Source organism: Motacilla alba, chromosome 1 (genome assembly GCF_015832195.1).
Source record: "Motacilla alba alba isolate MOTALB_02 chromosome 1, Motacilla_alba_V1.0_pri, whole genome shotgun sequence".
Lineage (NCBI taxonomy): Eukaryota > Metazoa > Chordata > Aves > Passeriformes > Motacillidae > Motacilla > Motacilla alba.
In genome coordinates, this window is record NC_052016.1 from 111,514,321 (window position 1) to 111,539,261 (window position 24,941).

Consider the following 24,941-nt stretch of genomic DNA (forward strand, 5'->3'; position numbering starts at 1 on the left):
GTATTTATTTGTTTAAAATCTTGAGTTCTGGCAGTCAAAAATAAAGCACTTTGTCTCCTGCGCTGCGGTTTTAAATGCTGCTGCTGAATTTTAACCACTGCATTAGATTGAAACCTCCATGCTGTTAACCACTGAGCCAAAATGAAATCGACCACTGCATTGAAATCAGAGTTGGCAGTTGTGTACGGACTTGAAGGAGTTGGTAATAGCAGTGCACCCGCGTTTCTTTAATGGGGTTTTTATTCCCTGTTTTTGGTATTAATGGTGCCATTTTGATTTAAAGACTGTTTCTTAATCACGATGCACATTTTTATTGAAATATTTTCAATGTAACTCAAGAAGGAAATAACAATAAAGCTATCCTTTAGGAGTGGTTTCCTCAGAAACAAAATGTTCTCTTGCGTACTCCCATGATAATGCAGCGTGCTTGTTTTATTTATAAAGCAATCTTGCGTAAGAAGATAAGTAAGATGATTTCTTCATGTCTCGTGAACCTTTATTCATGGTTAAAACTGTAGAATGTATTTATGTTTTATAGAGGAAGTTTTGCTAAGGAGAGATTTGCAGCTTCTGAATTTACATTTTGTAACTTTCTTTTGAATCTGCTTCACCAAGCACATGAAAAATAAGCCTGCTTGCATGGTTGACCTCTTAGTCTTTTGAAATTTTTGTTTCTTATTAATAGGACTGGATCCCTCCCAATTCAGAGTCCATCACCATTACCATAAAGATGAGAATGATGCCTTGGTTGGTGGCCCAGCTCAGCTCACTGATGAGGAGAAATATAGGGATTGTGAAAGATTCAAGTTTTGCTGCCTCAAATGTGGAACAGAAAATATTTATGACAATGTCTTTGATGGTTCGGTTAGTTGTTTTTTTTTGTTTGTTTCATTTCTGTTCATTGGTGAGAGGGAAAAATGCTTGTAGAGAGAACAGCTTTTCAGATGGGATTCAAATGAAGCAGGAGAAGATACCATATTGTTTCAGTCCTGCTATTTATAGCTTTGGAGCAGATAATTGCTGATAGGATAGTGCTGAAATATTTTTCCCATTTTTGCATTTCAGCTGCGTCGTCTCGCAGAACGTGTGAGATTATCTGGCTTCATTAATCTGTTTGCCCACAGTCGTGAATGATTGTTGCTGTTACTTTTTAAAGGAATCCTTATCTTAACACCTCAGTAACTTTTAGTTCTCTATTTAGTAAAACTTTTGTGTAGCAGTGGCAGTTTCTTATCCTAAATCATATTAATTGGAACAAAGTGCTTTTTAAACTTGTGTTTATCTTGCTGCATCCTACCTCCCTTCTTGAGAGTAAGGTTTTTCTATCTTATCATTCCTTCTGTCTCTGTGAATTGAATCAAAAGTCATAGGGGTACATTCTTGTTGAGAAGTTCTGCCAAAAAATGTATCTCTGACCTTGGATCACATCTTGAAGTGGGGCCAAGTATTTAACTCTACAGCATGTTATGTATGTATTAGTCATCGGCAAATTAGCGAGCTTCAGAGTAGTGAAAACCTTGAAACTGAAAGCAAATAAATCTTTTATCTAAATTAAAAGTAATTATTTTAAGTTAATTTGGACAAACAGCAGATGTTTTGCATTTTTTGAATCAAAATAAAGCAGTCTTTGGAAGGATGTAAGAGGAAAAGACACACAAATCGAGTGATACTTTGTGAATCCTTGACTTTTTTTCATCGCAGCTGTAAATAAGACAGTTAATTGCATGTAGACTTGACAAGTTGCAGATGGGCTAACTGGAGAGGAGTGGATATCAAACTCCTTAAAAAAATATATCCCCACCACCAAACCACAGAAGAAATCCTGAAACCAAGCCAAAAATCCCCTCTATTTCACCTGGAATTAATTAGTGTTGTGAGTGGGGGTTTAGCCAAGATGGCTCACAACAGCTGAGTCTTACCTTGCAAGAAAGTTTTCTGAAAGCTGTATGACTGTCCAGCCTACCAGACTGGTGTTACGTTAGTGACAATTCCACAAACTTAATTTTAGCTGCTCACACAACACTTACAGCTTCTGAAACTTTAATGTCAGCTGTTCAGAAGGTTTAAAAAATAAGGGAATGAGGCAGTGCAAAACCGTAAGAGCTGTTTTACGGCTGTTCTTCTCCAAGCTGAGCTTGGAGAAAACAAAAGATGATAATGTGATTTTTCTTTATGCAGTTTGTCTCTACAGCTCTGTTGGTAATTTCCTAATTAGTATCTATTGATTTGATTGATTTCAAAGTTCTGATCAGTGGGCTGAGTCTGAAGTTTGTCTCTGATTAAAAAAAAACCAAACAAAAAAACCTGGTTTTTTTGGGTGGCAATGGGGGAGCATGATTTGTCCAGAGATGATTTTTTTTTCAACATCTCTTTTTGAATTATTAACTTAGTGGTTCTCTAAAAGAGCTTTCCTTAAGAACAGAATGATCTCTGCCCTGCAGTTTTCCCATATGGGTGTGGCCAGCCGTGATGGGAAGAAAGAAGGCCCCAATATTATGGGCCCTTTAAAGCTGTTACTTTTAAAAACAAATGTATTATGTCTAAACTCCTGTGGTAACTTCTGCTTCCATCCTCTGTCATAATGATGCTGATTTTACACTTCTGTTTTCAGGGGCGATTTATTGAACCCAGCTTGCAAAGGTGCAGCAAGAGAGAATGTGAGGAGCCTCCTTTCAGCCATGTGGTTCAAATGAGCAACAAGTTACTGCTGGATATTAGACGCTACCTCAGAAAATACTACAGTGTAAGTCTGCAGAAAACACTCTGGTGTATGAAAGGAGTTTTTCAAGTAATGCTGAGTTTTTAGTGACTGTCATGTTACCCTTTTTTTTGTGTGGTGTTAGGTAATAGCATGCAGCATCAACCCCCAACTTTCTGAAAATAAAACAATCAGTGAATTAAAAAAAATTATTTTAGAATGTTTGTTTTCTCAGTTCAGCCTCAATATAGTTAGATACATTTACTTTTTTGGAACTGTGTGTGTCAGCATTATTACAGATGTAGTAGCTCTCTGTTCACCAGATTTTTAGCCAGACTGCATTATCTCAATGCTTTTACAAAAATCTGTGAAGCCAATCAAATATGTAGATATCAGTTTCTCATTTAATTGAAATATGATTCTCTTTCTTTAACTCAGATTGGTATATATTGTCTTACATGTGAAAAGGAAGCCTGAATATAGCTCTGTAAAAATTCATTGAGGGACTGTAGGAAGGGAAGTACTATGAATCTTTCCTAATAATGATTGGGAAGGGAAGAAAATAAGGAGAAAGATAAGTAGTTAATTAAATTGATAGAATTCTCTTTTTTGGAGGCGTAGTGCAAGAAATCCAAAGTGCAAGGGGTAGTGGTTGGCTCTGTATGGCATTGTGGGGAAAAAAGGTGTAGTATTTAAAATTCCTATCTTCTCACTGTCCAACACTGGGACAAAACCCACCATGCTTTTTAACTTATATCAGTATGCTAGAAGCATCATATTTTGTGAACTGGCAACTAGCTATTTTGGTCAAATTTTCACAGAGCATCTCATGCTATTGCCTGCCTGCTTGTTTTTATTGTCCAACATTACCTGCTTGCACAGCTGCAGGATGGACATAAATTTTGAAGACATTCATAACCTTTGTGTGCTCATAACTTTTGATACACCCAAAAAAGTAAATAGTTTTTTGAAAATTTGGCCTGTACCAAATGTCAGTGATGTACCTAATTTGTTGTGTGTTTTCTTAAGTGTTACAGAATTCTTTGCAAACAGCAGCTAAGAATTATTTCTATGGTTTAATACTAAGTGTAAGTGTATTAAAGTGTACGTTTTGTGTTATCTTTCTTCTATACTAGTTCTTAATCCAGTTATAGGTGTTTTTTAAACACTCTTCTGAAAGCAGTATAATTTCTGAACGTAAAAATACTTCTTTTGAAGATCTTTGTATCAAAAGAAGCACAACTTTCTAAGGCTATTAAAATTTAAGCATTATTTCCCAAGGTGGAGATAGATTGTTCCTTTCCATTAAGTTTAAGATGACTTGGACAGGTGAAGTCACCAAAATGTGAGATTTCGTGTTACTTTATTGCAAAGTCCAACTGTCTGCAAAATTATCATTATATTAAAGTGTTATTAAATAATGGCTATAAGTAATATGTTTACACTGACTCTTTTTGTATAAAAATTGGTTTTTAGATTTGATGTACGTGCATAATGATAATAGACAGTGCCACATGCTAAATAATTTCAGGCATTTGAAGTGTTTGAAAACGTGTTCAGAAGATGTGCAATAGTAATCTGGTATGAAAAAAGATGCCTTTAAGGGCAGGAGAAATTCTTACTGCTGAGGAGAGCAGAAAGTGATGTAATGTTTTGTGCTGTTCTGTTTTTATTTTAGTTGGTTGTTTTGTCTTCCTTTGAGACCAAGCTGCCAAACCAAGAACCAAACTGTAATGTTTGAATATTGAAAGTTGCAATTTGCTTACATAAATCTATTAGGTATCTTGCTACATGGCATATTGGATAATTAAGATAATTTAAAAGAGAATTATTTGTCCATGTAAGTAAAAGCCTTCGATTTTTATTTTTTTTTAGTAGTGAGAATTTGCTTTTAAACTGGTTAGTTATTATAAGGTTTTAAACTAGCTTTTGACTGTGGAATGCATTCAGACTCTGGAAATGCGAGATTAATTTCCAGATTGTACATTTATTTTCTTTTTACAAAAGGGCTTTTCATGGAGTTGGGCAAGTAAACTTTTTGTCTTGATAGCTCCTAGAAAATCAGATGCTGAGACTTGTAGTTTATTCCTTTCATCCAGTACTTGTAGTGGCTGTATAACAGCTGGAGTTGAAATTCATCAAATGGGTGTTTGCCCTAATATATATAATCCTATAAGCTATAAAGACACGCCCAGAAGTATTATGGCAAAGAACTGTCTGAACAAAACATTTAATGAAACTTTCAGCCTCCTATTAAACAATCTCCTATTGTAGTAATTGCATCTGAAAGGCACAGAAATACCAATTTGTAAGGATCAAATATATTATCACTCCATTTTAAATTTTTTTAGTTATTTTTTAGTTATTTTTTTAAAATTATTTTGTTTATATATTCTTCAAATGGCACATAATACAAAACATAAAATGTGAGAATGTGTTTTTTAACCTGTAAGTAATGAGCTACCTTTTATGAAGACAGCCCTATCAAGAGCCTTTCAGCCTGATCCACAGCTCACTGAGATGAACAAGTGTACTTTTTTTCAGTGAGCTTTGAATCAGATTTTTTTTTGAAGTGTTTAACTGTTCAAGATATTGCTTATTTTTTCCTTTAGACTATTGAAATGCTTTTGTATGTGGCTGTATAAATTTAGGGGCAGGGAGGAGTGCCATAAAATCTAAAAGCAGAAAATCTACTTGCCCTTTTTGGCACATGAAACTGTGTTAAATAAAAAAATACAACCATGACATACAACACTCCTTTAAAAAGATGCAAATGTAAGTGCATAAATAGAATTTTGTGAGCCTGCTACAATCCCATTGTTTTCGTAAATTACTCGCCTTTATATGAAAATATCTGCTTCTGCAATCAGTTTTGCTTGGAACATGGAAATGTTTTATATTTGACTTCTAAAACATATCTACCATTGCTCCAGTATTTACGGATTTCTTAATTATATTAACAATATCAATTTCGATAATCTTACTTTTAAACGTAAATATATTTTTAAATTCTATAGATTTTATTTCTTCTCAGAAATACATTTATTCCATGAGAGATTGATCCTGTTGTGTGCTTTTTTTTTTTTTTTTTAAATCTGCTTCAGAAGAGCAAATAGATGAAAAGAGAGAGAAACGCTAGCTAATCTAAATTGGGAAATGAAGAGGGCTTTTTTAAGCATGAAAATTTCATCATCTTGTCAGCTGGCAGAATGCCTGCTGTGTGGATTCACAAAGGCTAAGAATTACACTTTCATGAAATTTTCCTCACTAACTGCCCTGGTTAATTTGAAAGATAACCCACTGTTCTAATTCATTCCTCAATTGGGCGGTGCAGGTTTTATCTTTGATCTGACAAAGCATTTGTGTTAATCGTTTTGGCCCTCTACTAGACACTCTTGGGATTGTGCTTTTACAATAAATGTGTCTGTGATAGCTCTTTAGTCTATTATACTTACAATAGATCCATAGAACTGGTAATTAATTCTGTACTGCTTTGGAAATGGGGAAGAATAGGTGTAGCTCTGTCAAGTGCTGCTGGGAAGTTTGTTTAGCTAGTTCATTTTTGAAGTGTTACCCTCAGCCATCAATGAAACATCCATGCTAGGGGAATGGGTAAAAGCTGAAACATGCAAGCATAAATGGAAAAACTGACCAACTCTTTTGCTTAAGCAGGGTATAATTTCATTTATAGTAAGTGGATCTAGTTATTATGTCGGAACCTGTTTTGTGTTTCCCACTGGAATATTCAAATGCCCATTTTTGAACATTTAGTAAACAAATGCCAACTCTTAGATCTCCTTTTGAAAAGCCCTGTAGAAGTCAGTATTCATGACAATAAAATGAATCCCATATCTTATCCAGCTGTTAAGGTGTTAGTTTTGCCAACTAAAATGAATTTAATAAAATCCCACAATGTCTTACAAATGTCGTTTGAGCAGTAGCAAAATTCATACAGAACTGGTTGGACTTGGAAGCTGGTGTCCCTGAAGCAGCAGGTTTTTAATATATATATTTTTTTTAATAACACACACACACCTGTAGTATTGTTAGTAGTATCTTGATAGGCTGAAATCTGCTTTTATATAGATGCTCTTTCTGTGCTGTCTGATTAATAGTGTGTGGCATCTGTAGAACTCTGTGTATTTTTCAAAACACATAAAATGATTTGAACTTTAAGAGAGTTTTTAAAAAATACTGAAAAAAATCTTGGTCCAACCTGTATTGCACTGCTTTTGTTTCACAGCCTTTTTCTACTGAAGCACTGTAACCCACAGGCAAAAGTGAGTTTGAAGGCTATTGAACACTGCTAAATAACTTTATACTGTTCAGCTGTGAAAATTCAGTGTTCAATAGCCCTCAAAATTTCTCATTTCTTACCTGTGGTGGGGTGTTCTACTGCTTTCACATTAGGTCGCAGTATAAAAGCATCTTCAAGATCTTTGAATTACTTTTTTATATGTATATATTGCTGTTCTGACTCTTGTATATATATTCAAGGGATTTGCATTAGTATTTCGTGCACTTAAAAAGGCAAAATATTTATAAATAAGGTAACATTATAAGAGGCCATGGCATTCACACAGGTTTTGGGATTGTGTGGTATATTTGTTTAAGAGAAGAAAGATGACAGGGCTGGTTCTGAACCCGAAATTTCCCACACCTCAGTGAGGTGTATTGCCAAGAACCCACAGGTGTACACCACATGAACAGGTGAAAATGTGATTGTAGATGATGGTGATGACTTCTGTAATCACGTTCTCACAAGAGTCATGCGTTGAAAGGGTTTTTGTTTGGTGGGTGGGTGGGGGTAAGTAATCTGTTTGGTGTCGGGGAAAGGTGTCTCGTAGTGGTAGTAGTACAATATCTTATTTATTGCTCTGCTAATAGTACTGGAATTACATGGGCATGTGATGAGGAGTGGTTAGGGCCAGAATTGTGACACCAGCTGATGTAGTCGGCAGAATCAGATAGCTAGACTCTACCTGTAGGAATGTGCCCCCTATGGACAGAGTGACAGAACCTTCCTCTGTCCCCCAAAAAGGAAAGAGCCCAGAACTTTCTCCCAGTGATCAGGTAGAAAAGTCACTGATAGGACCTTGGGGACTTCACCTCAAGTTTGGGGACAGCTAATTGGCCATGAGCCAAAAGGTCCCGCCTGGGCCATTGAGTAGAAAAGCACAGAACAAAGAAACCAAATCGCTGTTGTGAGGTGTCTTTACCAGGAGCACAAGTCTGTGGCACCTGGATCGCTTTGTTATTTTGCCCTTATTAAACCTTTTTTGTTCCTGACGCTGTCACATCAGCCTCCTGCTCCTTTTATGCCTCCCAAGGAATGCTGAGCTATTCTGGGGTGTAACGTTGGGGTGTTGAGAGCTCATCAGATCAGCTCAAAACCTCCCGGGCAAAACGCTTCATCTACCTTCAGATTAACTCCAGTGATTATTTTCAGTCCGTTCTGTATGTATGGAAATAGGTTTCTGAGTCTTTTCCAAGTTTGAACTTGTATCACTGTCATTTTGGTTTATACTTACGGAAACAGAAATCTTTTTAGTGCTGAAAGCTTCCAAGTCAAGGCAGAATTGAGAGCGATTGGAATGAGAGGTAAAATATTAATGTGATTCCATTCACAGTTTACTGGGGACCTGAGAGAGGGAAGGGAGGTTGCCACCAGATAATCAGGAATTTCTTCCTCCCCTCCACAGCAGTATTTTGTGATCCTCTCCTTGATTGAGGATGACAAATGAGTTTTGTTTGGAATCGAGTTTTGGTTAACCAGGAGGAAGTTAGAAATACCTTGGTTATTGAACTGGGCAGTCAGTATTCTACCATATGAAAGTGTAAGACATCTGTCATAATTAATGTTTATTGAATAACAAAAGGTAACCCTTTTGGTCATGGTGTGTAGTGAATTTTGGGGATGAGTAAGCAGTTATTTGTCACAGCACTCATCGAATCCGTTAACTGGAATCGATTCACTATTACTGCAACTTCTCCATGATCTGCCCTGTAAAGGAATTGTTTGGTTCAGGCTTCCAGCATCAATACAATTTTTAGTGAAGTGTTTCAAAGTAATGATCGATGTGTCTTTACAAAGGGTTTAACTCTCCTCCCTGGGTTTTACCAGCCATGATGGACATGCATCCATCTCGCTGGTGCTTGAGAGAGGCTGAGTATGACTCTATTTTCTCCCAAATTTTGCCACCGAGAATGAGTTAACATCAGCAAAGAAACAGCATCTGTACTTAGTCCCCAGTCTGGTACCTTGCCAGAGGAGGCTTAATGACACTAGATATCTTGGTCAGCTCTTTGTAGAAAAGGCTCCCCAGGCTGACCACTGATCAGGTTCTAAGAAATGTGGATTGCTTCAATAGAGCAAAACTAACTTTGTAATTTCCTCTGTAGGTAGAATGCAGGAATGTAAGGACTTATTATCACAATAATTTGTCTGCTTAGGCTTATAAATGGCAGTATTGTGAGCACCATGTTACAGGAAGTGTGCCTGGACGTTAATATGGTCCTGGTTATGATTGCCACCAAGTGTGTAATGTTTACCTAGGTGATTGAATCACTCATCTAATAACAAGATGTTGCTGTCTTCAGAGGATTACAGAAAGCACAGTCTTTGAAGGTACTCTGTTGGAACTGATCTGCTGCCCCGGTCAAAGCAATGATGAGTTTCAGCAACACTTGGAGAGCAGGTTTGTGCCGCAGTAGAGGGATGCAGTTGTTGCTCAGTGTATCTGATCTGGCTTTAACCTGGCTACAAAGTGTGTAGCTTTAGTGTACCGGTAGCAGCATTTGTTATGAGATGCTGTAGCCAAGAGTTGAAAATCTTGGGCAGATCTGTGCATCCTGTGGAGAAATCTGCCGCGCTGCAGATTGAGCATTGGTGGTGCTTGAGAGTGAGCGAGCAAATGTGTCCTCCTTTGGATACTTTGGATTCACAGAACTGCTACAGATACTATGTGGATTTGGAGGATTTGCTTCTTTTGAGTCTATTTTAATAACAAATAATGAATCACAAGAGGGTTTATAAAAAATCACTGGTCTTGAACAGATCGTTGTTCATCTTTCTTCATTTTACAGGAGTTTTAGAGAGCCGTTATAAATTATTTTAGGTTCTTATGTTCAATTTAAAGTTTGATGGAAAACGATCCCACTAGTCTATAATTAGAGACATTACAAGAAGGAAAAGTCCAGGTAACCTAAATAAGGAATAAAGTAAGTCTTAAAACCACCAGTTCTCATGGGATTCTGGTGCAGTTAATGCCTTATACTATAGTAACATGGACCAGCCAATTACTGAAATACCAAACCAGGCTGAGTCTGTATTAGTCTACAGAACTTTTAATAGAGACAGCTTGCCAGGAGATTACACCAGTGCACAAGTTCTGTTGGGCTTGAGTGCTGAATCCTGCTGAGGTGTGTGTAACCAGGAATTCTTACAGTGCCCAAACACCTTGCATCCATCAGGACAAACAGAGTTAAAATCTGGTTTTCTCTGGACATTGTTCCTTCTGTAAGAGTAAGTTTGCTTGATGTTCATGACCTAAAAGTGATGTACTTATCAGAAATGTTTTCATAGGAGCCACTGCTGATATGGAGATCCATGGTCCAGTGCTGATTTAAGAAAGTGAAAATTACTTGCTTTAAGCCCTTTTTAAAACACACAAAACTTAAAGTGGCACTATCTGTGGTAATTCAGAATTGAATGGGCATAAAAAAGGAAAAAAATATGGATTGTTTTGTAATAACTGAAATAGATCTATGTTACCTATCCTAAAGTTTCTCAGTCTTTATCATGATTTTTTCTTTCAGCTTCAAAAGTAAGCTTAACATAAATTTTACAGTATTTGGGAAACTAAAATGTTTTCCATTCAGTCGCCTTCTTTTTGTAAACAGTTTTCTTTGATGCTGTCTTTCATAGTCCACATTCCTAAAGATAATTGAATAAGAAAATCATTGGGTTGGGAGGCAATGGAGGGCATAGATGAAAAACTTCATCTGTATTTGCCCTAAAATGCTTTTCCTTTTGGCATATTGGGAATGGCTTTTGCAGGTGTTTATTTTTCTCCTGCTCTTACATGTTAAAAGAATTATTTTCATTTTTCTGGTTTCAAGCCGTTACCGTTGCCAAAAATAATTATAGCAATGTTCAGTCACTCTTCTATTTCTTGATAAGACGCTCTTAGAAAAATTAAATAAGGTGTTCCTCAACAGAAGTTATTTCAGTATTCAAAATCTCGTCATAAGGAAGCTTTTTAGTTAGAAGATAATTTAAAAAACTTACATTTAACTTCACCTGAGCAGCTGTTTAGTTCTTGTTGATGTTCAGTATTTGGTGCAGCGAGGGAGAAATGGGTGAGTACGTCAATATTTCAGAATGGAACTCATCAAGTGGGGAGTACTTCAGACCTTTCAGCTTGGTTCCTGGATGGAGTTTATATATGTGGAAAAACCTCTGAGCAATGAATCTGGGCAGCACCATTTAGCTAAACTCTTCTACCTTCATGTGCTCATTGATGTGCTACGGGAGTGGGGGGAAATGACCTTGAGCTGGGTGAGACTCCTGCGGAATTCCTAATTTTTCACTTATGGTGGCCAAGTGAAGCAGTACCAGCTATAATGCAACAAATTTTCTATAAGATATCCTGTATCCTAGGAAACACCCTGCTCAATTTTAGGAGCCTGTGCAGTGTTAGAGTTGACATTAGTTTCTCTTCCTGACTTGTGGAACCTGTAGTTCTGCAGGTTTGTTTGAAAGGAATGGTTTTAAGAGCCAGTTAAGTTTTGGATCGTCTGAGATTAAAAAGAGGTGTTACTTCATCTTAATTGAGACTGTTCCCATCTGCAGGTAGAAATGGCAAATGCTGTTACATCAGACATGGCTTCATAGAAGGGTTTTGGCTTTGCTTCAATGTCTTGTTCAGAAGTCAAGTCAAGCTGTACAGGGACTGTTTTCTGCAGAGTATCAGAGTTTCTTGCAGAGGAGATGTACAAGTGGAGTATTTTTTAAAATGCCCAGGCATTAAGGAAATAACTGCTTTGCATGCCTGTTTTGGGAGATGGTGTGGCTTGAGTGCAGAACCTTATTCCAGTGTGTGTACTCAGACAGTAAAACTGTGCTGCAAAGCAGGGATTGGCCCATATGTAGCATGTGTTGTGTTGGTCTCTGTGAAGAATCCTGGAAGTTTATCAGTCAGGTTGGCTAGATTGGGCTTCAGATTACATTTTTTTCATCATATGGCATCTACTGATGGGCTTTACTTTTACATTTTACTGATTACATTTTTTTCATCATATGGCATCTACTGATGGGCTTTACTTTTACATTTTACTGATCATCAGTTAATCCTCTACTTCCATTCAATCAGACATGGGGTTTTTGGACTATCTGTTTCTTTTGTAAATTGAGTCTGCTGAGGGGGCAGCTCTGCCTGTGCTTTAGTCCTGTTCATTCTGTGATGCCACACTATTTTAAAGGCCTTTTTATTACTACAGATGAACCTCCCCTCTCCATTTCCATGCCACGATTAATATTATTGTGTCTTCAGTCTGCCTGCAGCTGCAGCATCCTATAACACAAGACAAAAAAAAGATCTGTAGTCCTGCTGAAAGTCTTAGAGTAACATAATGTCAGTCTTGTTCCTCTGTATGAAGACTTTCAGCTATCCAGCTATCCCCAGTCTAGGGATGAGGGTGTTGGGCTTTGAATCCATAAATGCACTAGAGAAACGTTTCTGAAGTCTTCTAAAGGTGTGCCAGATTTCCACGTGAAAATTAAGGCTCTGCAGAATTTGACAAGTAGATGTTTCCCTTTTTTCCTGAGCAAAGTCATTAGCCTTGTAAGTGGCATCTACAAGAGACATCACAAATCCCTGACTGTCAGTAAAGGTCTCCAGATAGGAATGTTTGTGCAGTGGATGAACTGATTACATCTAAAAATAAAAATCTCAGTTTCGGAATTGTAGCAGATACTCGGAATGCCTTGCATGTGTACCTCGCACCTCCTGTGGAGCAGTACAAACCAAATGTTGATGTTTGAAGATTGGTTTTTGTGCTGGACCACTTCTTTGTCTTGTCTGGACCACTTTTTATGCTGGACAACTCTTCTTTGTCTTGTCCTTTCCCTTTCTGTTTCGGTGTCTCCAGGTCAAATGTGGACAATAAGAAAGTATGAACTCCCAAATGGATTTATCTAATTAATACACCCACCCTATAACAATATCATCCCAGACATTGATTTAGCTGGCATTTTTCTTGTATTCTTTTTTAATTTATCATTTATAACCACCTGTCTTAGAAGATTATATACATGCACATGTTGGAGAGAATTTTTGTAATAATAAGCTATCCTTTCCTAATGAAAATTTGGTCAGCGTAACAGTATTATTCCTTTTACCCTCATTTGATGGAAGTTCCTGTATTAATACCTTCATTTTGGATTATGTGTATTTATAATGTCTTTCTTAAGATGTTTGCATTAGTAACACTTAATTTCTGCACTCTGACTTGAATGTGAAGTATTTAATGTTGTGCATATTTTATAGTTGGTGTGTTTTAATTGCTTAAATTTTTAGAATTTACTGGATTTGAAGGAATTATCTGAAAGGGGGTGGAGTCAAGTGGAGGTGTATCCTCATCAGCTCTGCAGTCAGCCCCCATTCCTTTGAGTGCAAGGCAACCCAGCTGTGAGGATTGCTGGCCACACTCACTCTCATCAGAGAGAGAAAGAGGTGGGGGGTGGGGAGAGAGAGAAAATTAGCAAGACAAAATTCCTTTCTATCAATCCTGTCTTTACACAAATTCAGACTTCTGAGTTCCCATACGTGAGTGTGTAACTTAATTTCCAAATTACATGATGAAAGCACATCTGTCCCAAAATTAATACCTCTTGAGAATATCATAATTGTATATACTGAAAATAATTAGTATCTGTAATTTGCAAGTCATAAATGTCTAATTTTTAGCGAAGTTGTTTGTTTCCATTTAAGATAAATTCTCAATTTAATATCCAAAGCAACATTTGACTATAATACAAAGGGACCAGAGTTGTTTAAAAACAGAGAACCCCCTGGCCCCCCAATATACAGAGACACAAAATGGCATCTGCTAGGTTCTGGTGCAGAATAAGATGTTAGATTTCTGCAATAAGTTTGTAATTGCTGTAATAATTTTTACTGGATAATATTTTTTTTTCATTCTGGGGCAATTAATTAGAGCTAGCAGATACCAAGCTCCCTGTTACTGACCACCTATCAAGCACAAAGATTGAATGCAGAATTTGAATTTGGGAGAAATTCTCCTTATGTGTATCTACCTGTGCATCCATCCATCTATGTGATTATGAATAATGTCATTGAGATTAGCACAACTATTTAGAAATATTAGTTAGTGTTCCAGTAGTTCATGCAGTGTTGATGATGCTTTCTCACACCGTTCTTTAGTATTTGCATGTGGTTTTTATGCTTTCTTGAAGGAAGCAATTAATCAGATCCCCCCTCCCTCCTACTGCTTTTTGTGTTTCTTTTTCTTTCTGTCATAAAAGATCACCATTTGTACTGAGTTGTGCCTTTAATGGGGCATCTTTTGGGGATCACCTTGTTAGGATTTTGGTGAGTTTTTTTAACCCCATCAGTTAAGGAGCAGAAATAAACTGAACTACGATATGATCCTTGAGAGAGTTTCATGTATGATTACACATAGGGTGGTTTTACAATCTAGCACCCTTTCTCCCTCCTCCAAGTAAAAGGTACTGAAATACCTTGTAGAGAATTCATCATTTAATTTAAATTCTGTATATTCTGGTTTGTCTTTGAAGGCTTCCCAACAGGAGTGAGTCAGGCACCCTAAGGCTTAGAAGATAAGACTGTATTATCTGCTAAGAAATGGTCAGGGATTTCTCCAGAGTTGTATTTTCAGTGTTCATCCTGTGTCCGTTTCTGAAGGGCTTCATGAGGCTCGTGGCAATGTGCCACCCAGCAATCAAATGCCATTCAGAAAAGGACTTGAGTGGCAAATACGTGTTTGAGGAGCATCTGAGACTGTAGTAAAAGTAAGGAAAATTATCTAGGGAGTGATTACAAACTTTCATAATGAAAAGTACATTTAGTTTCTATATAAATTAAATTGGGTCTTTCCAGACACAGATCTGTGTATGAGAAGCCAAGATCATAACCGAGGCTTAGTCTCCTGTATTGATGGGGTCAGTGTGATTGCTGGCCATTTTTGGGTTTTTAGAGACAAAAGGCATCTAGACAGATCTCTTTCCTTCCCATTCTTTTCACCCTAATTTTAATTGTAGGTAACTCTTTAGCTGCAAGGTTTCCAGCCTTCTCCTTGTGGTGAGTCACTGAACTATCTGCAACAAATCAAACATGACACAGACTAAGGAGACTGTTAAAAACTCTGTTTTGGTAGGAAAGACCTTCAGAGGCAGCACAACATCCTTAAAATAAGTAAGTTAGTGAAAGAAAATGCAGCTCATGGAATCATTGAAAGGCTTGGGTTGGAAGGGACTCTAAAGATCATCCAGTTCCAGCCCCCCTGCCATGGATGGGGATTTCACCCACTAGGAAAGGTTGCTCAGAGCCCCATCCAGCTTGGCCTTCAAAACTGTCAGGGATGTACCTCTCCCACTGTCTTGGTAGTTTCCTCAGATTAATTCTAGCAGACTTCATTAGTTGTTAATAGGACATTCCAGCTATGCCTGAATAGTGACACTACCTAAGGAGTTTTGCTTTTCATATCTCTGAAGTGTTTTGGAACTCTTAGGAAAGATTCCCTTTGTTTATTAAAAAAAGGATTATAAAAGTTGTTTTAAAAAAATCTAACATATTTAATGAGTACATCTAATTTGACTTTTCGGGCAAAAGTCTGTTTCTTCACAAGAAATCTGTAAAATATCTTGCTGGACCAGGTTGTCTGTCCTTATTAGATACCAGCAGCAGGCACACAGAGGTAAATAAATTCCTCCATTCCCTGTTTTGTTCTGTATTGTTCCTTTCCATACTGACTGCACAGTTGAGATACCTTTCTGTTATTCTCAAACATTTAAGCATATCTAATAGAAGTATTTAATTATTGTGGTTAATGCTTTAAAAAATATAAATTTTAAGACTTTTCTGAACAGGAGAGTAGTGAGATAATCTTTCAGCTGCTTAGAAAGTTACTGGAAAGCCATTAAATGGTAGAAATATGTTAATTTTTATAGGAGTTCTTTCTACTGAAGAATTCTTTGTTGCATTGCCTAAAGGAAGATGTAGGCCTAATGTTGCTTCTTCTTAGTTGTATTTTTTAACCCAACATCCTTTTGTAGAGCAAAGCTTTATTAAAACTATCAGATTACAAAATTCTGCTACTTCTTCAGAGAACCTTGGGGCCAGCCTCAGCTACTTTATTGCTTTTAGAAAGACAAGAACATGCTTTCATTGAACTTCACATGTTGTTTGGCCAATTTTCTATAATCCAGTAAATACAAATTGTACCCTGGTTATCCATCTATGTCTGTCAAGCAAATTTTAATGGATGAGTGAGTGAGTCAAATTCTATGCATGGAAGTATACAAATATGCAAAATATGGGTCTAATTACAAGGCTGCTGAATTTACACAAGGTCAGGTAAACAAGGCACTCTGTAATGATTATTAATTGTTAATAATGCCTTTGGCAAAACAGATTTCTGCTTTGAACACCTAACGGCTTTGCATTTTTAGTTATATGAAACAGCCAGATTGGTCAACTGTTGAAAAAGATAAAAGACCTCACCTCTGTAATTGCTTATTAATTTGATCTGAGTAATGGGAAGGATACTGTTCTGAAAAATAAAAGTATATTCTACAGTTACCTGTGAAAGTTCCACAGTGAAAATCAAGTAAATGCATTATCATCATTCCATCGTTCCATAAATTAATTTACAGATAACTTTTTCCTCATAAGGTAGTCTTAGAAGCTCTTTCTGTCCCATCCTGTGTGATAAAGACCCATTTTTGTGAGTCATCATTGTCCTTTGAAGTAGTTGGGTTTTTTTTAAGGTGTTTAGTCTATCCTGTGTGAATTCTGTTGCCCTTTCCTTCACCCTCATCCATGTACCTTTTTATCTTACCTCTCATTTGGTCAATTGTAAATATTTGTCATGTGGCTGTAAGACAGAATAATTTGCAGAAAAGGAGAAGATAAAGGCTGAAATGGGAAACACGAGATTCCATTATTAAATAAAATTGAACCATGCAAATAAAAAGTAATTTTCTTTATATATTCTAATACCAGGTTGCAAGGTTGAATGAGCAGGTAATTTGGACAGGAATGGTGAGGGTGGCTGCAGGTAGAAGAACATACCTATAACAGATTTCATAGTTTTGCCTGACATTTTCCCCTGGTGTTGCGAGTACAGTTCTCTCCTGTTGCAAACTGTGCAGCAGCCAGAGCTTTCTTTCAGTAGTAGTCCTTGCTTTCTGTAGTGCTGCCACCATCCTAAACGAACGTTTTTTGAAGATGAAACAAGTTTGAACATCATGAAAAATATCAAATTTGGTTTAGTTACTGAGAAAATGGTTCATTTTTTAATGTTTGTTAGGGCATTGCAGGCCAATGACATAGGCTGGCTGAATACTAAACTAGGAGTTTTATTTAATGAAGGGATTTGCTCTATGTGGTATTGGTCTCTAACATTAGCTGATGCTTAATGATTGAAGGAACTTCCTCCAAGACAATTTTCCCAGTAAAACTTTGGATAAGAGATGCAACTGCCTAGTTAGCAGATGACTTTTCTGATCAAACTGAAATATTTTCATCTGTATGACTGTGTGAGTCTGCAGATACAGCTTCTGTCTGGCACTTCTTCTCAAGGGGTTCCAAAGGCTATTTGAGAGAGTTGAAAATATTTCTGTTTTTCACTGCTGCGGTTTTGTCATCTTTTCAGCTTTACTGCGATTCTATTTTGAATTGCAAAGAAAGGTAAACAAAACACCAAGTTTGTCATCTGTATACTGTATTGTTCCCATTTGTAGGCTTTCTTTTGTCAACTTCTGTTTTCATGGACTGTCTTTTGCACTCCTTTTGTTCCGCTTTTGCCGGGATAGTGGTGGGTAAATATCAACAAGCACTGATGTTCTCTTAGGTGAGCCGTGGTTTTCATGGGTACACAAAGGCCATAACTGTTTATCAAAATGGTTTTCATCTTCTGTTTTCTCAGTATTCAAGTATAGAATTGCTTGTAGATTGTTTTTAGCGCTGCACGTGATCAGACATAGGGCAGCTACTGTATTTAAAATTTTTCAGTTTCTGATGCCAATCTTCTCTTATTCTGTTAATCCTGAGAATTTGTAATAAAAATCTTTCCATTAGTCAAAATTTGCCCTTTTTTGTGATACTCTTTGTGCCATGCTTGTTGTTCCTCTCAAGCTGCTCTTTCTTATTTTCAAATGTTAGCAGAAAGTGATGTTATTTCACTGTGTCTGTTATGTTTATAACCACGGAAGAATTTACTCTATCATAATTTTTTTATTTATAGAGCTGGTTTTGTTGCTCTTCTTTACATTGGTTTCTTCTGTCTGGTTTTAGTAACGTGCCCAGAATTGTAGACATCATTTCAAGCAAGGCCTCTCTGCTGCCTTTATACAGACAAATGGTTTCTTTTAGTCCTTTGTTCAGTTTTTTTTCCCCTCTGCTTTTTTCTTTTCATTCACTTTTCCTTTTGATTAATGTATTATTTTAGCATAATTTTTGCCTTTCAGCATCAGTCTCTTACTGTGAGCTAACGTTTATCATTCTCACATCTCTTCTCCATCCTCCCCTCCCCAATATGGCCAGTATTATCTGTGCTGGTTTTTTATATTTATGCTCTTTTATGACTTTCTATTTGTCTGTTTCATTTCTGAATCTCTTCTATTTTCAACTCCTGCAAGAAGTTATTCCAATTTGTATGTAACTGTCACCTAAACAGTTTCTACTGTTGATTGTTTTGGCTCTGAACAGAAAGCCTGGGTGGTAAACAGCCTTATAAGCTTAGCAGAGGCTAAACTTTTCCATCTTTCATCATGAGGAACTCTCAATTCTGATGTAATTTATTTGTCTTTTCTCCTACGTCAGTGTTAGTTTGGATTCTTGCTGGCAAATTGAGTGTGTTTGGGTCAAGCTGACCTCCCCCAGAAGTTTTGTCATTTTGGATTTCTGCAGGGATGTCATTCTTACTTTTCTAACATTTCTTTTACACTATGTTGCTTATACCAGTACATAGATTCTACATAGGTAAGTTTTATTACTTTCTGTAAATTCTTTAAATTATCACCCTTTTCCACTGTTTAGAAAGTACTTATGAATATCTGGAGGTTTTTTGATAATTTTGATCATGAGAAGTATTCCTTAATTTAAAAGTGTGGTACTTATTTTTGCTGTGGTACAAGCAGAAAAAAAAAAGTGTGAATACATGATTTGATCACGTGGACCAGGTTTGAGGCAATTTGTGCTACTGATTGAATTTTGGAGTTGCAGCTTTTTCTTTTGCTAATTTCAGTGAAGTAAAGGTATAAGGTACATTGTTACTGATATATTTTTATTTTATTTTTTCCCCTTCAACTTTTATGCATATTGGGAAGTTCAGTCTGTTTTGCAAACACGTACTAATGCTATAATATGTTTTCCCATATCTCCCTTCTCAAATTTTTACTGTTATTGATTGAAGATTCAATTGAGAAATGTGTTTAGAACCCTGCTTTCTGTGGTAATCATAGAAGTCAGTGGGAAGACAAGAAAATTGTATTGAAAGAAATTGTGTGCGTGTGTGTTTTGTGTTTCAGCATAGATTATCTCTGCCAAAATAATAGCTGTCATTTTGTTCTTGTTATATTAGTGGCCTGTAGCTTACTACTACCCCTTTTGCCTTGCTTTTGTCCATTCGTCTATTTGTGAGTAGAAAAAAGAATTTTGTGAAGGGCCATAATTTGGGAGCTTTATTATGCTAATAAAATCAATATTTTTGTTATCTATTTAAATTAAATATTCCAAGATGGTGACCCCACTCTACCCTGGTATCAAAGCTGCAGACCTTAACATTCAGTGACTTTGAAAGTTGAGTTCTGTTTAGAATTTCACGTCATGCCTGTCGCAGGAGAAAAAGATGGAAAATGTATACTCTGAGCCTATAGGACTTCCTGCGGTGCTTATTAATCCTTTATGGATCATTTGAAATGTTTCTAGTTTATTTAAGCTTTGCTGCTTGTATCAGATTGTTCCTGCAAAAAAAAAAGGGAAAAGTGATCATGCTTTGAATTTTTAAAAATGATCTCACTTTCAAGCAAAAGCACTTTTATGCTCCATTAGAGTTGAATTTGCCAAACTCTTACATCGCATTAACACAAGCTTTACTGGATAGATAAATGTGTTGTTCAGGGACTGACTAGAACTTTACCAAACTGTACATTAAGATTCTGTCGTCTTGCAGTTTTTATCTTGAATATTTTCATCATGCAAATAGGGGGATCAGACAAAATTATTTCATTAAGAAGCTGTGCAGCACAGTTTTTATGTATTGACAGAGGATAGAAAACAGGCAAATGAAATTTGATAGTTGGGTGTAAGACTAGAGTCTTGTTAAACTCCCAAGTGTGCCATCTTTTGCAAAGAACCAGTTAAAGTTTATGCACATAATTGAGTCTCTGCTTTTTGTGTTTTGCTGCTGTGATAGAGTTGTAGAATAAATGCATTATGATTTATAGGTTGTGGAAAAAAATTCTGGATCCACAGGCAGGAGATGAAAACTCTGGGCTGAATTATCTTGGTGGCAAATTAAGGACTAGTCTCCACGTGAAATGCAGTAGCAGATGGCATTGAATTCACTGCACTGGGATGGAGAGGCCATCAGGTGCCTTTGGGAGTGGTCTGAAGGTTAAGATATCCACGTCTTTTTTTCTGGGATCATCTCAATATTTATTTTCTCAATATATGTTTTCTTTGCTTAACTAGTAATTATATTTACGAATGGTTTTGTTCTAACTGTAAGTGCTACTTTAAAGAAACTTTTTTGTCGTTGTGTTTGTTAGTTAAACCAAGATCTTTATAATAACGAATGCAATATATATATATATATATATATATATATAAAATATGCAATATAGTTTTACTATTTCTGTAATATTTTGATATCCTGCCTGCCCAGAATAACGTTTTTCAGTATGGGTTATATGAAAATTCTGCCTTAAAAATCAGCAGCTTTAGAGCAAAATGGAAAATTATGTGTTGTTGATCTCCAAAAAGTTTCTTGTAAGAAATCACATTCATTGTTAGAATCTTAGCTTACCTTTTTCAGTTTCTTTTACTTTGTGTGTTTTATTACATATGAGAGTGGATTAGTATCAATATGAAGTAAAAACACCTTTTATGTGTTTGCATCCTCTTACAAAATGCTTATTACCATAGTAACAGAGGGGGCCTATTAGCTTAGTGTATTTCTTTAAATATTTCTAAAACATACATAAAGTATTCTGTACATATTACACCCATACATTATGTGTGTATGTGATCTTTAATTCCATTTACAAAACCCCTCACAACTGAAAAAAAAAAAAAAACCAACCAAAACGAAACAAACGAAAACCACTGAAGGAAACAAAACTATTTGGAATATCAGCTTAAAGTTTCACACACTGTTTTTCTAAGTATGTGTTACCTGACTTGACTTTCCATCTACAGAAATTCAAAAAAAAAAAGGAAATTTTATCTGGGTGTTGGTGGATATGTGTCACATATCTAAATACATACAGATATATGTCTACACACACTGATTCCATCTGATGGAATTTGGGAAACAATTGGAATATTTTTCCCTGAAAATATAGGCTAAGTAATCTGAATTATTGCTAGTGTTTGCTTTTAATTTGTTTGCCCACCTTTCCCATCCTCTGACCTCTCTCATTTGTCTCTATTGCTCTCTTCTTGAGTTCTTGAGAAATTAATAGCACCTGAGTTGTGCTAAAGCCAATTTAAAAGGAAAAAACCCCTTAAAGATAGGTGTTTGAGGAGAGGAAGATTTAATTCAAAAAGATCAGAGGTAAGTAATCAGAGAAGTCAAGGTAAATTATTCTGGTTAACAACTATCTGGGTGAGGTGGGAGTGGCATAGGTGTCTTCATTCTGCTGCAGATTACTCTTTCTAGAGACAGTGGTCTTCCCTGAGCCAATACCAAGGGTGTATCAGCTTTTCCCTGCAGTTCTTGGACATCAGGACTGGCTTACGTGGGCTTCTAACCTACATAACCTTTCTTGGAATGCGGGGTGAGAGGAGAGGCTCTACCAAAACCTTCTCCATGTTCCCCTGCTGGACAGCTCTAGGCAGAATTGTGCCAACCACACCAAAGGGCTTGCTGCTGGTGACATGGGAGGTGATGAGAGAGGCAAAAGCATTTTGCTGGCTCACGTTCAGTTCAGGTTCACCAGCTGTGTGCCATCAGCACACTCACCAGGGACACTGCTCCATCACACAGCTCATCAGCAGAAGATCCAGTGGGACTGGACCCCGGGGCTACACTGCTATTTGCTGGTCTCCAGCTAGATTCTGTTCCCCTGGTCACCATGCTGGGCCCAGACACTGAGCCAGTTTTCAGTCCATCAAGGTTTTCTGATCACTGGCTGATGTTATTCCTTTCTTCTCTGGATTCAAGTACACTGTACTGCCTGTTGTATTTTTCCCATGAATATACCTACTTGTTTTTCTCTGGTCACCCCTCAGTCCCCTTTTGTGATGGCAAGAGAATGCTCTTCAAGATCTCTTCAAGGCTATTATTCTTTTTTCAACACCTTCAGACGTGGTTTATGGCTCTCCAGCATACCAGGTTTTTTTGTTTTTTCTTTTTGACTCTTGCCACCAGGATTGTGTGTGCTCCAGTATCATTCTCACCCATGTGTTTGAAGAAATACAGCTAATTTCTCATACTCAGTTCTTCACTATTCAGTCTCCGCATCTTGCTAGGTCTGCCTTTAAAGCTGATGTTGAATAACTTGTCTGCCATGACTCCTTTTCAGGTGGTAATTTCTGTCATACTGTATTTCCATTCTGCAGGGGTCAACTGTAGTCTTTGTTCCCAGTGTGTTGCTTTTGTTTCGCTGAACTAATGTGTATTTTGTGTCAGGTGAACAAGGTTTTCCAAAACAATTTCTTCATGCTTATCATTATTTGCTGTTCTGCTTTTGGCATCTGTGAATTTTGTCTAAATTGATTCCTCTCTTCTACTAATCAGTGGTGTAAAAAGAGTTGGTGTAACATTTTTGTTGTGATACACCTGCAACAATCCCTCTGCATTCCATATTGACAAATGCTTACTTGACTGTCATAGACAATTGTCTCATAGACAATTGATTTTTTGAGATGCTTCAACTTTGCACCTCTTAATCCATTTCATGTGTACTTCATTAACACCATGCAATGCTAATTTAATGCAGTGTCCTTTGAAAGTTAATCAAATGTTATTCAAGAGATTATTTGTAGTATATCTTGACCAAACCTGTAATCTTACCAAAAGAATGAACTGCCATGTTTGTTTGAGGCTTTTCTGTATAAAACGTTGACTGATGTTAACTCCATTCCTGTTCTTAAATTCTTGATCACTTAAAGTCTATATCAGTATTTCTGTTGTTTTTCCTCAGGTTAATGTTAGACTGATACATAGAAATAGTTACATTGATTGTTACGATTTGCTTCTGTAACTATTTTGTGGGAACCCAGGACATCCCTCTGGGTGCCCTGGATGGCCAGAGCCGCTGCAGGGGGCTCTGAGACCCTGGCATGCAGCCAAGGACACACGTGGGGTTTTGATCTTAGCCCGTGGAGCAAATTACCAACTCTGTATGAAGAATGACAAGCCACACACACAAGTTTAGGTGTTGTAGTAGAAGTGGTCACGCAGTGAAAGGAAGGATTTTTGAGTGCTGTACAGGGGGGTTTTGAGCCTTGTACGCAGGGGTCCAAGTTTTGTACATGGGGGTCAGGGGTTCTAAGATGGAGGGATTTGGGTGTGCCCTGTCCTCCTTCTTTCTCCTTCCTAGCCTCCATGTCTTTGGTGATGTTGGCACTCACAGATTGGTTTAGAGTAGAAAGTCACCATTCAATATAGATAGTAGGCATTGGGGAAAAAGTATAAACATGTAACACGTAATGTGTGATATCAAAGATGGCAGCAGCCCCTGGGAGGGCAGTGTGCCTTTGTCTGAGCTGCTGAACGGGCCACAGCAGCTCAGGAGAAGAATCTTTTAGATAACCAACAATAAACTACCTTGAGACCAGACAACAGAAGACTACTGAGTCTTTCTTTGAAGGCACGGGTTGGAGGAGAGAGTTTTCCATCTTTTGGGGTCACTCCAATCTGGGGGCACGAAACCCCACACTATTTGAAGGAAATTTGTCCTTTTGGTTGATATTGGGTCTCAGGCATTTGAGGCAGCTTCGAGGGTTGGCAAGTTCAGCAAGTAACATCATCTTGGCTCTAATCGGACTCTTGAGTTCCAGCATTTGTTCTATGAATTTGCTGAATTTTGAGGGCCTATTAAGTGTTTTCTTGTTAACAAATCAGACCATAGTTTTTCGTTCTTATTTGCTACTATGCTCTTACTGTGCTTTTCCAAAACACAGAGAAAAGCTGCATTTCTGTTTTTTTCTGCTGTAAACTCTTTTTTATTTCCGTTACATTATTGCTTTGTTTCTACATTCTTAGTTAATATCTAATTTTCCTTATTAGTGTTCTGCTTTGGGAAATTTCTGATTTGTGTTAGCAGCTTTCAACCTCCAGTCTCCATTTTTTATACTTACATTTTATACGTGCAAGCTAGAAATTGCTTGTAATTTTCCTTACCTTTAGAGGGAGGACTTTCAAGTTGTTTAAAACTGTTCTTTTAACCATATGAAATATAATGAGGTCATAACATCAGTTTCTAAGTAGTCACAGTCTTCTTCTCCAGATATTTAATTTTTCTTCACCTTACAATGAAATTCAGATATTTTGTTGATTTTTTTTTTAATTAAATGTTCTCTAGATTTTAGAAAATACTAGTTCTAGAGACTTGGGTTAACATGTGTGGTATGTCTACTACAAACTCAGAAAACCTACACCACAGCAGCAAGTTTTTTTCCTAGCAGACAGCATGTAATAAGCAACCTGTTCTGCCTCAGGAGTCTGCAGTTGGAAAGCTCTCCTGGGCCATACAATTTCAGTATTGAGCTGTTGGCTATAAGGGCCTTGCAGGTCCTGGTAGCACCTA

At 37.0% G+C, this 24,941-nt stretch overlaps 1 protein-coding gene across 1 annotated transcript in view; it reads left to right on the forward strand.

The window, feature by feature from the left end:
• The window catches only part of POLA1 (DNA polymerase alpha 1, catalytic subunit), a 189,114-nt gene that overhangs the window by 84,551 nt on the left and 79,622 nt on the right, over positions 1 to 24,941 (forward strand). The window contains 2 exon segments of the mRNA XM_038163505.1: positions 686 to 864; positions 2,612 to 2,743. Coding sequence (XP_038019433.1) covers positions 686 to 864; positions 2,612 to 2,743 — 311 coding nt within the window.